Genomic DNA, 15,567 nt, shown 5'->3' with positions numbered 1-15,567 from the left:
GGATTTATCATAAGAGGAAGTAATGTTTTAATGAAGAAAAAAATAAATTAAAAAAGAAATAAAATAGGGTGTAGTCGAATTATATGCGACTATTTGTCTCGGTTAATATTTTTACAATAATGTTTTTTTAATTAAAACATACATGTGAATAGTTTAGACCCCATCACCGAGATACACACCAACAATCCTCACTCAAATAAGTAAGTAACAGGACATATCCTGAATGTCGGCCATTATCTATAAATCACAAATATGGTAATTCAAATAACGATTGTTATTAGAGAGTTCTACTTCCTGTTTCCGTGATTCATCCACAAGATTCAGCTCAACCGTATCAAGTTATACAAGGACAGCGAAATAAAATATGATAACCAGTTTAAAAAGTCTAGATCTTAACTGCTAATGGACCAGGCCGTCAAAATGCAGACAGAACTCGTCCCTGTTAAAACAAAGATCGGGACTAAACTGCCCGTGGACCAGGCTAAAAAATGTAAAGTAAGGACACTTATATGTTAGAATAGTAAATCGGGACTAAACTGCCAGTGGACCAGGCTATCGAAATGTATATCCAGGACACTAATATGTTACAACAATGATCGAGACTAAACTGCCCGTGGACCAGGATATCGAAATATATCGTCAGGACACTAATATGTTAGAACAGTGATCGGGACTAAACTGCCAGTGGACCAGGCTATCGAAATGTATATCCAGGACACTAATATGTTAGAACAGTGATCGAGACTAAACTGCCAGTGGATCAGGCTATCGAAATATATCGTCAGGACACTAATATGTTAGAACAGTGATCGGGACTAAACTGCCAGTGGATCAGGCTATCGAAATATATCGTCAGGACACTAATATGTTAGAACAGTGATCGGGACTAAACTGCCAGTGGACCAGGCTATCGAAATATATCGTCAGGACACTAATATGTTAGAACAGTGATCGGGACTAAACTGCCAGTGGACCAGGCTATCGAAATGTAGTTCGGAAGAATATTAAACATGAAATCAGGATCATTCTTGTGCTAACTTCACCATGGCTGAGTCTACAATTTCTCCCCACAAAGTCATCGCTTCGCGTTACTTTGACCATATTAAGTGGGGAGGACCTTGTCCGCAATTGAGTGTTAATCTGGCTGAGGTAAGTTTTCTGAAGAATTTTGCTGGTAGCTTATATAACAAATTATCACAACTACGAGCCTCACTCTGTCTAACAATTTTACTATAGCATAATTCTATACAAGTGATGAGCTAATATCTCAGGATTGATATTTTGAAAATAGTTCCTCTGTATAATTCTAAGACAAAGGTAAAGAAATCAGTCATGACGTTGTCATATTGAATGTTTTTTTTTTTTTTTTTTCAATGTATGTAAGTTGGTAAATACAAATAACTTAGGTCGGTCAGTAAAAATGCATCAATGTGTCATTACAGGAGGTGTTTGTTGAAAAAGATCTGGAAAGAATGTCATTGTTACTGACACGTATCATTGATGATATTTACGGAACGGAGGAAATGGTACAAAAAAGGAGAAAAGAGTGGCTCTTCGCTACAAGTATCGAAAATGTGAAAACTAATGATGCAATTTTAATCCTTGCTGGCAGTAGAGGGGATGGATTTTCAATATATTCTGCAGACACAGACATGATGTGTATTATACCAAACATAGTTGCAGTTGCTGATTTCGATTTATACCATAATCCTAGCGACAGTGTAAACAAGACTTTATTGTTAACAAAGGAAATTGATTGCAGGCCAGGATATGTAGCATTAGAGGTGGTGCAGATTAGCGACGACCTGTCGACAGATTTTCTAGCAGCTCTCGTTCCTGTTGGAGATTCAATATTTCTGTCTAGCGATATTTTCAGAGAAGAATTTATAGACACATATATTCAAAAATCTTTGTACTCTAATGGACCATGTGTGACTTACACATCTACACATGAATCAATTGATGTAGCATTTGCGATTCCACTGGCTCATTGGCCTAAAGAAGGCGAAGAATGGAAAAACCGGACTCGTTTTCATGGATGGCCAACTCAGTCAATAACTGACAGGATTGTGCGTGAAGGATGTCATCTAGTTCCGGTTGGTGATAAGTGTTCAACAGACACACTACTACAGTGGAGGATCTCGTTTGTCTATGCAGAACAAATCTTGGTGCGTTCTTTCACTCACTCACAGTTTAGAATATATGGACTACTTAAACATTTTCTTAACCAGATCAAAGGTTTGCTGGTCCACATTACAGGAGACGATGATATACTTTGTTCGTATTTCCTCAAATCAATAATATTTTATGCAGTTGAAAATACTACATCTAGTTTATGGACAGAAAAAAACACATTGATATGTATACGATTTTGTCTCGCTGTTTTAATTGCATGGGTCAAAGCAGGATACTGTCCGAACTACTTTGTTCAAAACAATAATTTATTTCAGAGAAAAGTTGTAGGAGAAAACCGTCAAAAACTTTTACATTTTCTAATGGATTGCTACGACTTGAATTGGCCCCGAACGTCTTTGTCAGTAGAATCAGTCAAACTCTTAGACCTCGAAACTCTGCTGCTGAAAGACCAAGAAAGGAGCCGTCGTCAGTACCGTGAATGTGAAACGGATTCAGACGTATTCTTGCGACGCCTGTCATCATTTTCTTCGGAGTATACAGATTTGAAGAGACTGGGGGTATATTTCCAAGGCTTGACTGTATCAGGAACGGATGTTGCTGAATTCATAGCCTATTATGCAGTTGTAACCAGACTCTGCAGTCTTGCGAGTACACCACTGAAAGAATACAACACCAGCTCTATTAACAAGCAGAAATATAGAGCAATGAAGAAAGCCAAACACTTGCTGGTGCCGAAAGCGTCATTTTGTACCAGCCCTGGACTTCTGTTGTTGGCTACTTTCCACTTTCTTATCGGTGATTACCGTAAAGCACTTTTAATGAGTGCTGATGTGATTTCAACTTCAAAAGTTTACGCGGATAAGGGAACGCAGGAATGTGAGGAAAAGTGCCAAAGACTGAACCCCGGATTAGAAACCACGTTGTACCAAAAGATGAGATCATGTGTTTACCCAAGTGAAGAATTTACCAAAAAAAACATTGCTCTATGCTTACCTCATTTGCACCTTGAAATTACTAGATGTAAAAGCTCGCTGCAGATTCCTCCGTTAGCGTACGCGACATTCCTATCCTTTCTGTGTCACCATGAACTTGGCAACTCCAGAAGACGTGACATAGAGCTTCATAACTTACAAGCGGCGAGCCACGACCCTGAACAAGGAGGACACCGTAACTGGATAGTTCATACAATACTAGGAATCAGTTTCCAAATTGTAGGGGACAAACATATGGCAATCAGGTCGTTTACAGATTCACTGGAGGTGATGCCGGATAGTAATCCCGCAAAAGAAAGATTAGAGGCTCTTCGCAACAATTATTAATGTGTGATTGTATAGTCATACAAGCACACATATAGGGAAATTGATAATGACGTATGAACTATCGCACAGTTCTGTAATATTTCAAACCTTTTTAATTCCCACAATGTTTTGTATAACGTTTCTTAATCAAACATTCAGAACGATTGTCCATTCAACACTGTTATCCTAAAATGTAAGTGTTTGATTTCTCCAATAAGTAATCTCTGTATTTCATTGTCGGCGAATTTTAAACTCCACTTAAGATATTTATTTGTATTCAACAGATTGCATCGGTGCTTATTCCGGAATTATGCTACTATGGTTTTTGTATGATTGACGCGTTATTCAGTGAATGTCATTTGATAGTGTTTGTGTATAACACGTGTAGTAAATACTATACACACAGATCTCTATATCTACATTACATTTAAAGTCATGACAATCTCCAGAGTATTACAACATAATACATGTACCTCCCTGTCTTAACTTCTCTCTCGATAATTTTGGATTTTCTTTAGTCGCCTCCTAGGTTTCATAATAAAGGCCTATAGCATCACTGACCAGTGTAGAAGGATGAAACGACTGCATGATGTAACATCACTGACGAGTAAGTCTAGAAGGACGAAACAGCTGTATGGTGTAGCATCACTGACGAGTCTAGAAGGTGAAACGACTACATGATGTAGCATCACTGACCAGTCTAGAAGGATGAAACGACTGCATGGATGTAGCATCACTGACGAGTCAGTCTAGAAGGATGAAACAGCTGTATGGATGTAGCATCACTGACGAGTCAGTGAAACGACTACATGATGAAACAGTTGTATGATGGATGTAGCATCACTGACGAGTCAGTCTAGAAGGATGAAACAGTTGTATGATGTAGCATCACTGACGAGTCTAGAATTATGAAACAGCTGTATGATGTAGCATCACTGACGAGTCCTAGAAGGACGAAACAGCTGTATGATGTAGCATCACTGACAAGTCCACGGAGGACGAAACAGCTGTATGATGTAGCATCACTGACGAGTCTAGAAGTATAATACAGCTGTATGATGTAGCATCACTGACGAGTCTAGAAGTATAATACAGCTGTATGATGTAGCATCACTGATGAGTCTAGAAGGATGAAACATATTTATGTTGTTGCATCACTGACCAGTTCTAGAAGGACGAAACAATTGTATGATGCAGTTTACTTGATTGTTTGGCTCTGCTGAATATTATCTATAATTGTATTAAATGGTTCTATTTACTTTTTCAAGATTTTTGATGAACTTAGTTAAGGCAAATTATAAAACGATCATGATTTAATACTTTTCATTGCCTAATAATTGAATATATTTATTTATTTATCTGATAGACATGAATAAAAACAAGAAATTACATGTCAACATATTCAGTCCAAACTCAAATTCGGTCAAACCAGGACAAAATATTAACAATGATTCCTGAAAAAGTGAAACACTTGCAAAGTAGATCTTGGCCAATCCAAGTAAGTTATGTCTTGCTCTGAAATGAGAGCAAGGTAAACAACAATGGCGCCAACAGGTAAACAAACGAGCATCAAACACGTCCAGCTTAATGACGGCCATAAAACTTCCTCTACCTGCATCTTTTGACATCCTGTTTTCCGTCAGTTGACGACTTGTTGCACGATAATCGTGATAATGGAACATACCCTTCAATATCAACTCAACTACGACCTGATAACACCTCAGGTTGGGATGACGGGGTGTTGCTTTCCAGAAATGGAAATCCTCACGCTTATGATAAAATGATTGACAGCTGCCAATGTTAGTTTCGTTGTAGAAAAAGATCTAGAAAATTAAGTAATGTTGAAGATTCTGTCATGTCCTTGATTTCAGATTCAGCTGGTGGTAATAATGCTATTTATAAGTAGATGTACATAATTAAACTATCAACCTCACGATCGTATCGTTTATCATTAAACTCCTAACATCTTCACCCCTGATTACTTCTTTTATAGTCCTACATACAGTATTTCTCGCGCCACCTATTGCGGCATTAAGTACTGTTCTTGTTATCGTAAAATTTAATAAAAAAAGAAAATATGCGGCATTTTATGAAAAATTACCACTTTCTGTTACAAAATAAAACTTTGAAGACATTAAAGATATGCAAAAGGGTAATATTCATTGCCTTCGGTTATACGTAGAATATTTGCATAAAAAACGTTTTTTGCGATAACAACTGTAATTTATCAACTATTATGGTCGGCGATGAGAAATACTATCTGGATTATCGCTGTTAATATTTTGTATTTATATCACATGTTTGAATGATATTACATCCTTGTCATAACAATCCAGTAACAATTGATATAGGCCAATGTTTCAATCTTTATTGTAAATAAACGCGGAAGAATATCGGATACAAACTTGTACACATATGTTGCTATGTACGCTGTCTATATTTATGTCAACTATTTGTCAGAAGGAGATGGTATGCAGTTGTAAATATATCACAGACGTTTGTCGTTTCAGAAATCGATACGAAGTCTTATTTCTTGTTGCTGAGCTAAGTTATTCCAAAGTAATGTCTATATATATATAGTTTAACAAATATGTAAATGTGCTACAACTTATTTATCTTAAACCGAATTTATTGTTTTATTATATTGTCAAATGGATTGGTCGGTAAGTTTTAACAAAGGTAAAATGGAACTCTCCCTACATACAGATGTTTTAAATGAAATAGCACATGATAGTCACGTGATTAAACATTGGAATGTGAAATAGGAAGAGATTAGACGATCGATGTATCATGTTTAGTACTGTACAGCATAACAAAATGACAGTTGTTAGTGATGCAAAGTACTCAAGGAAATCAAAATTGACCAAAAAAATGTGCAAACTCAGATGTCGGAGACAGTGGAACCGTACGACTAACAAGGCGTAATATTTTTATTTCTGTAAAACAATAAACCTAGTTAAATTCCGAAGTGTTTTAATATATTTACAATTTCCACTGTTTGCCCCTCGATAAACTAACCAGTAGACACTACAGTTTATAACCCAATAACTTTAGTCTGGAACGTGAGCCTCATCACCGCGCATGAATATATGTAAACAATCAACATGGAAAACCACGTGTCAATGTTTTCACGCCGTTGACCTTGTCACACATGTATAGTGTATTCCATCCGCAATCGGATAATATCTTAGAACACGCCGAGTCATATAATACTGACTGATTATCTATCAAAAAAGATAATATGAATTTATGTAAATGTTTTAAAATATAAAACAAAGTTGTTTAACTGAAATAAATATGTTTGAAATGCAGGAACTATTTTCTGTTATTGTTTACGAGAAAAAGGGCGGGACATAGCTGTCTCTCAACGGCTTTGTCAGTGGCTGTTCCGTTTAAGATGGAGATGACGTCCAGATACCTGCAAACGACTACATCTACGATTAATTTCATATATCTGAATTTTCATTAATTTTAAAGTAAAGAGAAAATATCGTAAATATAAGTATTAACCTTTGATTTTGTTTAGTTTATGAGCTCATAAATGGAATGGAGAACGAGATAAATTTAGCGTTTACGCAATTTATCTCATTCTCCATTCCATTTATGAGCTCATAAACTAAACAAAATCAAAGGTTAATCCTTAAATAAAATATCAACTACTCTTCAATCATATATGTGTAGTAACTACCCCGCGATGTACTGTTGAGGGAACGTCGATAGACGTTGGAGATCCCAGCGTTGTAATCGTGATCACAGCAGAAAACAAAATCAATTTTTTAAACATACTTCCAGATTGTTTATCAACAAAATCAATATTTAATCAAATAGAAAAACAAAACGATAAAAATGTCGCTTAACGTGTGTCCGACATAATTTCGGATGTTTTACAATATCTAAAGTGGATTTGTTTAAAGAACCAACTCGATGCATTCCGATCCTCATGACTGCAAGACTGTAGACTAAGAAAACATTTGTTCTCTAGGCATGTCTCCAAAGAAACAGGTTTGAATCAGTATCAATTACCTTCTATAACAAACATTACCACAATCTGTCACCGACGAGATGACTGTAAAAAATACAACTGAATTGTTTGTCGAGGTACGTGAACATTTATCTGGCGTCCCCGCCATTACAACTAGTCACCCTTAATATCGATGATGGCGGGGCTTACGTGTCTACCCACAGTCAATACCACTCAATAGTCTGTAGAGTTCGGAGATTGTTTACAGATTTTGATACAAATTCTACCAATAAATGTTTTGTACATCTCAGCAATAGATTTGACGTAGAGTCTACAAATTAAGCTGTAGACTTGGTGATTTATAGAAGAAAGTGTTTTTTAGAACATCACCATATCTTTCTGTTCTCTGTCAACAGTATAGGATACACTGTTATCAACACCAAGACGCATTAGTAAATAAATGTGCAAAAGCAGCATATATCTGGAAAGGTCAGTCACAGTGCAAATGTACATGTACTCAATATATATATATATATTGTCCAGCTTATGTGAACATTGTCCGGAACATCACTCCTTGCGTTTATCATTGTCATGAAAGTGGCCGTATTTGTACTGACCACAGCAATATCCCTGTGTATAATTGGAAGCATTTATGGAGTTCGTCAGCCTTTCGGCTCCTAAACAAATGAATAACAAAACGAATCAGCTAATACCTACCTATCAGGCCAAGCAGATCGATACTTCCCATTTACATCCTTGTTGAAACACTACCTCTCAGTTAACCTTGAACACATTCACTAAGGCCTTTACCTAAATGATCTTAACACCTGCCTCAAATCAAACGAAACGCTTTGCATTACTCCAGGTAATGAAAGACGATTAACATGTTGTGGTTGAATGCTTTTTAAATGAAAAATAAGCAGTAAGAAATCCATGTTAGCCTTACGGGCAACATTGGTTTCATTGCGATCAAACGAGCAAGACTTTCTAAAAATTGTAATCTACATTTATTATATTCTTACTCCACGAATGAGCGACGAGAAAAAGCAAACATTCCATAAACTTGTAAGTATATATTAATCATTATACGATCTAAAATGTTTTATTTCTATTATCATTTATTCAATCTTTCCATCAAAATTTTTTTATTAGATTTGTAAAATGATGCACAGCGTATGATGATTTTCCATTACGTGTTGTCAGTCCATCATACAACAGTGTCAACAATTTCTTCTTTATCGTGAAATGTTGTGATTTTTTTTCTCTTCGATAAAGATATCTGTTTATGAATAACATTCCCATGACGTTTTCTTCCGTATGATAAAGGATGAGAATATTTTCAGAAAAATGGTTTGTAGCAGATCTTTTGGGATCGGTCAGACCCCTTAATGGCGCTGAACACGGACATGAAGAGAGTTGGGAATTTGGACAAGAAGTATTTGCAGGGTTCGTCTAGTACGTTTCTTGCTTCTTCAGACCTGAAAAAAAATGTAGACAGCAATATAAGGTCATTTTAAACGGAGACATATCAACACAGAAATCTTAATTAGATGAATTAGTTACTTCAACATTCGTCACATAACATCTAACAATCTAATTTTGGAGGTGACAAAATCGAGAGCTTTGGCGCTGACAAAAATTATCTTTTGACGCATCAAGTAGTAAATGCTATATCATTTACTACCGTGATATATGGTATGGTTATCAAAATATTCCTCTCATTCCAAACAAAACATAAGTAGATCGTTTTGCATACCATCAACTGGGAAGAAATGCTGTTACCGCGAGCTCCCCAGTTCAATGGAACCAAACACGATCTAATGCAACAAGATTGACTGAATTGTTGTTGTAAACTTTATCTGACAAACATTTACATGTATTTACAGGAATACTAATAGAAAACTCGCACTGTTTACTGTACTAAAGTGCCAGAACAAGAACTTTGGACGAGACCATTGTAAATCACAAAAATACTTCTAACTAAAATGGTTCAAATGTCCCTGACCAATTCCACGAAATGACAAATATAATTTACATGTTGTGTAATTCTGCTAAAATATTCATTGAGTATTCTCGAAAACAGACAATTTGTTTTCTAAAGAAACGAGGACGCCATGCTGGTTTGATACAACCCGCGTAACTGTTGATAGGCAGCAAATAGTTAGGTTGTATTAATGTTTCATGACAAAATGTCAACGTTCTCCAAGATATTTAAATGCTTATAGTTCCAGTCATAGTATCAGAGACTTGTTCTTATACGAATAAATATAGCAACATCTAAGATCGATATAATGGAAAGTATTTCAGCAATAGAACGGTACTGTACTCTTTGACAACACACATCAGTGCACATTACACAACAATGAGATATTTCGTTTTGAAAACTGTCCCAAAATTACTTATACGACAAACATTGAAGGCTACAAAATACACCATGACTACAACGATTTCAATTGTTTATTAACGGAAAGGGGTCCGCAGAACACACTTAAACGCGAGAGGCTGTTTTTCCTAAACATGATAATTGCGTGTTCTCCAATTAAAGAAATTACAGAATGACATGTTGGTAATGAGATAATGTTCCAAGTATGTATCAAGATATTGCAATTTTCACTTTAGAATACACTCGGATACCAATACAACGTTGAAAAAATCAATTCTAATTTGAATCAAAGTACGTAGTTAAAGAATGATGCCTGTTCGTAATGATCAGTGTGTAGGGATCTGGTTTAACCATTTGTGGCACAGTTAGGTATCAAACATTGTTTAATTTACGGTTCTCAGTCACCGCAAATCGGGTTTAAAGACTAAACTCGGCCAATATGTGTATTTTAATTTATATTGATAATAGGCCGCAAACACTGCTGAGCACGGCCCCGCGAGGCAGTGGGCACAGTCATCGAGCTGTGTCATTATCTTGTCAAGATGTGTATTGTACTTGATTAAATTTGAAAGTTGAATTTCCATCGTTCATGCAAATCACGTGATAGAACATGGTATTATGGCAAAAAGTAAAATTTAGATCGCGTTTGGCTCTTCAGGTAATTACGAGGACATTCACAGGAAGAAACCTCAAACATACAATCTTTATAAATGAGATTGCCAACAGATATAAATTTGAAATTTGAATATTTTTAACAAATGATTGCCTCGTTAATTACACAATGTCACCAATTGTGACGTCTTGTTTAGATTATAAAATGACGTCACACATTCATATTATTGCAAATGACGTAACAATGGAGACGATAGATATACAGCCGAAATTGCCTCACGTGTGACTTTGCAATGTCCTTTTTCTGCAATATTTTCCTGAATTATCGATCAGGTGAAGTGAAGGATTTACTATCCGTTCCATCTGATGCGATTTATGAAGCGCGTCTGAGAATTTTTCATTTCAGATCGCCTTTGAAATGAACATTCTTGTACTCGCTTCATAAATCATATTCCTAATGGAACTCATCATATAGAATCCCATATTTATTAATTAGATTTTTTAAACAATCCAGTTGTTAAGACTGGTTAGAGGTAAGCAGTGGTTACTTGTATTAGAGCAATCGGAGCCAGGCCGACAAGACCACAGTTGAGAAACCTTTATTCTGTACAGTAATGCAAAAACAACATGGGCTCTCATTGGCATGAACGTTCACTAAAGCCCTTCGTTTCATGTTTTTTTCATTCCCTCGTTTATTAACATGATAATGCAATGAACACTATTGCCAACTGATTGGCGTTCTCAATTTAAAATAATCAAGCAGCAGTAGGCATTATTCGTTTTACAATGTATGTCGAGTAAACAAGGTAGATATGTTAAAATGTCTTGCAAAGTTTGACTTAGATATGAAATATCATTTCAAGAATACGTGTATGTACAAGTTTATTGGCGAGTTTTGTTCATTTGTTCAATTTCAAAATCACTCAGAAAATACCGACGTGCAAAAATATCTTAATTCAACGCCAAATTCAAAAGAAAAATACGAACAAAAGAAAGATTTACACGGACCCTGGCAAAAAAGTGCAAGGAAAATTAGATCTGGTGTTTCGGAAGGATATACGTCTTCTGCTTCATGGACGGCACCCACCATGTAAATGTCTGAAATAATTGTTGACATTGTAATACTGACGTCTATAACATCTACGTTGTAGATTGTAGGTTAAGATGGAAATCCGGTGTTTCGCAATTGCCGATTATCACGGGGTGTATGAGGAGAATCTGCTAATTCACAATTGCGGAATATCACGGTGGGTAAGATGGAAATCCTGTGTTTGCTATTGCGAAATATCACGGTGGGTAAGATGGAAATCCGGTGTTTGCTATAGCGGAATGTCACGGTGGGTAAGATGGAAATCTGGTGTGTGCTATTGCGAAATGTCACGGTGGGTAAGATGGAAATCCGGTGTTTGCTATTGCGGAATATCACGGTGGGTAAGATGGAAATCCGGTGTTTGCTATTGCGGAATATCACGGTGGGTAAGATGGAAATCCGGTGTTTGCTATTGCGGAATATCACGGTGGGTAAGATGGAAATCCGGTGTTTGCTATTGCGGAATGTCACGGTGGGTAAGATGGAAAACCGGTGTTTGCTATTGCGGAATGTCACGGTGGGTAAGATGGAAATCCGGTGTTTGCTATTGCGGAATGTCACGGTGGGTAAGATGGAAATCCGGTGTTTCGAAATTGCGGATTATCATGGGGTGTATGAGGAGAATCTGGTAATTCGCTATGGCGGAATATCACGTGGGTAAGATGAAAATCCGGTGTTTCGCAATTGCGGAATATCACGGTGGGTGAGATAGAAATCCGGTGTTTCGCAATTGCGGAATATCACGGTGTGTATGAGGAAAGCAAACTCGTCCGTTATCAAAAGAGGTAACCTCTTCCCTTTGTAAATGCGTCCTGTAACAATGCATTATTGTTATATTTAATATACGTCTTTTGTGGATGTTCTTTGCTTATGATACTTATATGGTCGAACTTACATTTTTTCGAAGTGAAGACAGCAGTTGTAAACAAAGAGTACCAATTCCACTAGAGTGTTTTTGTATTGACGGAATGACCTCATCTCCTTCATAATGACTGGATCAACCCGTGACATCTGTTGGAACAAATTTCGAATCGATAACAAAAATATATGCAGTATTTGCATAACTCTTCTTTCAACACCATTCCAAACAAATTCCAAATTCTACATCAAATATGTAAGACGCGAGATGTTTGATATGAAGGTTTGACAAAACTAAGGTAATAAACAACTCTAAATGCTTTTGCAATGTGACACATCAACTGATACTTGTATGAATATCAAGTTTAATACACGCCATGCATTAAGAGATCAGTGTTAAAAACCGTTTTCTAACATCTAATGATCTGCACACTGATTTCAGTAAATGGTGGTCTGTGTTTTTGATGTAATGAAGGAGAAAAAATGCGACTCCTGATGTAGAGTGGTAACTATAAATACAAACTCATTGACATTCAAATCATTGCCCATTGTTGTACACAACTTAGAGGCAGATGAATATGATATTTCTGTTTGTTCTTTGTACGTTTCATAGGTACGCATGAAACTCCCTGAATTTGTACTAAATTCCGTACAAGTTTTGAAACATATTATATATGTATATATTTTCAAATGAGTTTTTATTTCATGAGATTTTATGAAACAAGTCATAATGTTGAACTTCTGCGTGCCTTGACGAGGAAACTTGAATGAATATTTCAAAATTCCATATGAAGAATAAACAAAATACTTCTCTATCACAGGTCTCAGAAATTTTGTATTTTGACAAGTTTTAAAAACAAAACGTTTATAAAATGGAGGCAGCCATTTTGTTACGCCTTTTTCTCGTTATGAAGTAACGACATTGTCTATATTATAATTATATTATATTATATATTATATAAGATGTTTGACATTAGTTGCATATACAAAATATATTATATGGGCGAATTCACTGGATAATGGGCCGTACATAACAGTATATCTTGTAAATATCATAATAAGTCTAACACTGATAAAGGGACGAGTCTTCTTCTGGAAAAGTGATTCATTTAACCAAAAAACATTCAACGCAATTTTAGCATTAAAGTGAAATTTTGTAAACTGCAACGTTTTCATATTACCGGAAAATAACCAGCAGGGTGACAAATAGATCTAGAACAGACAAGGAGAGAAGTGCAAAGGTTGTTTCTGAGTAGCAAGCACGTGCCCAATAACTAGTCGAATACGTACCCAATCGTTAGCGAAAGTGTCACAACCAACTGCATTGATAATGTCGATCATAGTCCCCCCTGTCCCTCCAAAAGTTGGCACTCTGAAATACAAAGCATCCTTGATGTCTAAAAATTAATTGTTAAAAAAGTTAAGCTATCTTGATTTTCCAAAAGTACGAAATATTACAAAGCTTAGAAGGCTTGAAGTACCAAAATTAAAAATACTACAAACGTAAGCATTCTCGATAGTTAAAGATTTGAAATGATACAATGCTACGTGTTCTATATACTTTATTATACAACAAAAAGAGAAGATTTATCTAACATGCCGTGAAACGACCCTGGAATGTAAGCATTTACCTTCTAACGTTGAATTCTGTAAAGTAGAACACTACAGGAGTGTTTTAAAGCTACCGCGCAATTTTAACAAAAAATCGAACAAAAAAAATATGTATTTTCATATAGGTAGAATTATCCTATCTGAGAAATACTCAAGACGATACCGTTGTATGAAAAGCTATTGAGATCTAAGTTTTGTATTCACGTCGTCTTCGAACCGAAAGTCGGAAAATCCTTTCCGTGAGGGGTCGGTATTTAAACTCATATAGGTCCTATTCAGGCTTCACGTTCTAGCATAACTATACAGCTTTATTTTACCTGTGATATGGCGTCACGAAAGGCGAGCAGCACGTGTGACATCTAATCTTACCCTAATTAACACGTGGAAATTTTCCCAGATTTTTTTTTTAATCAGCGGCAGTAACTGTATATTTTTGCATATTATCATCATTAATTCCAATGGGAGCTCGTTTTATTATCAACTTGTTGGACTAATAACGAGAAACTATTCACCAATCAACCTTGTTGCTAGTTATTACTTCAGACAGACATTAAATTACTTTGCACATTACACGTCTAATTTGATGTAAAAATAATTTGTTTTGATTTTCCAGCTTTCCTCGTGTGCAAATCACACGCCTGGCTAAACAGAATCGATTTATTACATTGGATTTCATTATTTCGCTATAAAAGAGAAATGTCGATTCACAATGAAACCAAATGAATGAGGTAACTACTTTTATAAAGACATTTGCAAAACTGTTAATTTCATAGAGCCGTGATACGTCACTGGTTGTTTGAGATATCTGTGTATACCGTTATCTAAGGCAAGCCGCCGATAGCGTGATACTGATACAGTAACAGTATACGTTATCAGAACACTCACCCCAGCTTCATGTCCCGGAGGACGTCCGAACCAGCGATAAGGACAAATCGAAGTCGCTTCTCGTCAGCCCAGAAGTACGGATGCCTGAAACCAACGTCAAATAGTTTTATTTTTGATCTTTTTTCGGAGTAGCCTGAGTTCAATGGTTAGTTGAAGTCCGATTCCGATACCGCTTTAATTCACACTGCTATCTGGCACAAATTGAGATTACCTTTCCACCCGAGGATGTGACATTTTCATCAGCCTCGAAATCGAAACCACAAAAAGTAAAAGACTACATGATTTGTTATATATTGATGTTTTTGTCTCACGTGCGACGCAGTCGCATAGCGAGATATAGGCGTTACGTTTTCTCAAGGGGGGGGGGGGGCTTCGACAAACAAATACAAGTGCGATGATCGCCAAACCTTCTTAACGGTGATAAGCTAGCGAGATCATCTTAGTGCCTGCTTCAATTAGTTGACAATTAATCAGATTCTTGTTAATGCATTATACCATGCTTAGTGTTTGGTATTTAGCTTTATTTCTCCACAAGTACATATCCATTATAAAGAAACCCTTGAATCTATATATATATAACCATCAAAGTAGACATTTCAGATTTAGAATTTCTCCAACACATTTAATGTTAATTGAACCTTGCTAATAAATTTGACCATCATTTAAAAGTTTATATATACATGTTATCCAAACTCAAAGCTTAGATTCAGTTTTCACCTTTTCTTTGATGTTA

The 15,567-nt window shown here is 36.1% G+C and overlaps 2 protein-coding genes across 2 annotated transcripts in view; one reads left to right on the top strand and one right to left on the bottom strand.

Annotated features, from left to right (window-relative positions):
• Positions 1–1,044: 1,044 nt before the first annotated feature.
• Positions 1,045–3,455, top strand: LOC132553367 (uncharacterized). The gene is made up of 2 exons (XM_060217607.1): positions 1,045–1,149; positions 1,443–3,455. Exons 1-2 carry the CDS (start codon positions 1,045–1,047, stop codon positions 3,453–3,455), a joined length of 2,118 nt encoding a protein of 705 aa, XP_060073590.1.
• Positions 3,456–8,665: 5,210 nt separating this feature from the next.
• The window catches only part of LOC132553531 (uncharacterized), a 29,027-nt gene continuing 22,125 nt past the window's right edge, over positions 8,666–15,567 (bottom strand). The window contains exons 14-17 of the mRNA XM_060217782.1: positions 14,835–14,918; positions 13,629–13,710; positions 12,376–12,491; positions 8,666–8,873 (exon numbers count right to left, since the gene is read on the bottom strand). Coding sequence (XP_060073765.1) covers positions 8,735–8,873; positions 12,376–12,491; positions 13,629–13,710; positions 14,835–14,918 — 421 coding nt within the window. The 3' untranslated portion in view covers positions 8,666–8,734. The remainder of the gene's footprint in view (positions 8,874–12,375; positions 12,492–13,628; positions 13,711–14,834; positions 14,919–15,567) is intronic.

This window comes from Ylistrum balloti, unplaced genomic scaffold, assembly GCF_031769215.1.
Source record: "Ylistrum balloti isolate Yb309-2 unplaced genomic scaffold, AGI_CSIRO_Ybal_v1 Utg369636, whole genome shotgun sequence".
Lineage (NCBI taxonomy): Eukaryota > Metazoa > Mollusca > Bivalvia > Pectinida > Pectinidae > Ylistrum > Ylistrum balloti.
The sequence above is the reverse complement of the archived record's forward strand: the minus strand, read 5'-3'. Positions and strand labels throughout refer to the sequence as shown.

Excerpts from the sequence above, each read along its gene's own strand:
- LOC132553367 (XM_060217607.1), top strand. The coding sequence starts at position 1,045 with ATGGCTGAGTCTACAATTTCTCCCCACAAAGTCATCGCTTCGCGTTAC. Across the intron at positions 1,150-1,442 it reads TGAGTGTTAATCTGGCTGAG|GAGGTGTTTGTTGAAAAAGA; the intron begins GTAAGTTTTCTG and ends GTGTCATTACAG.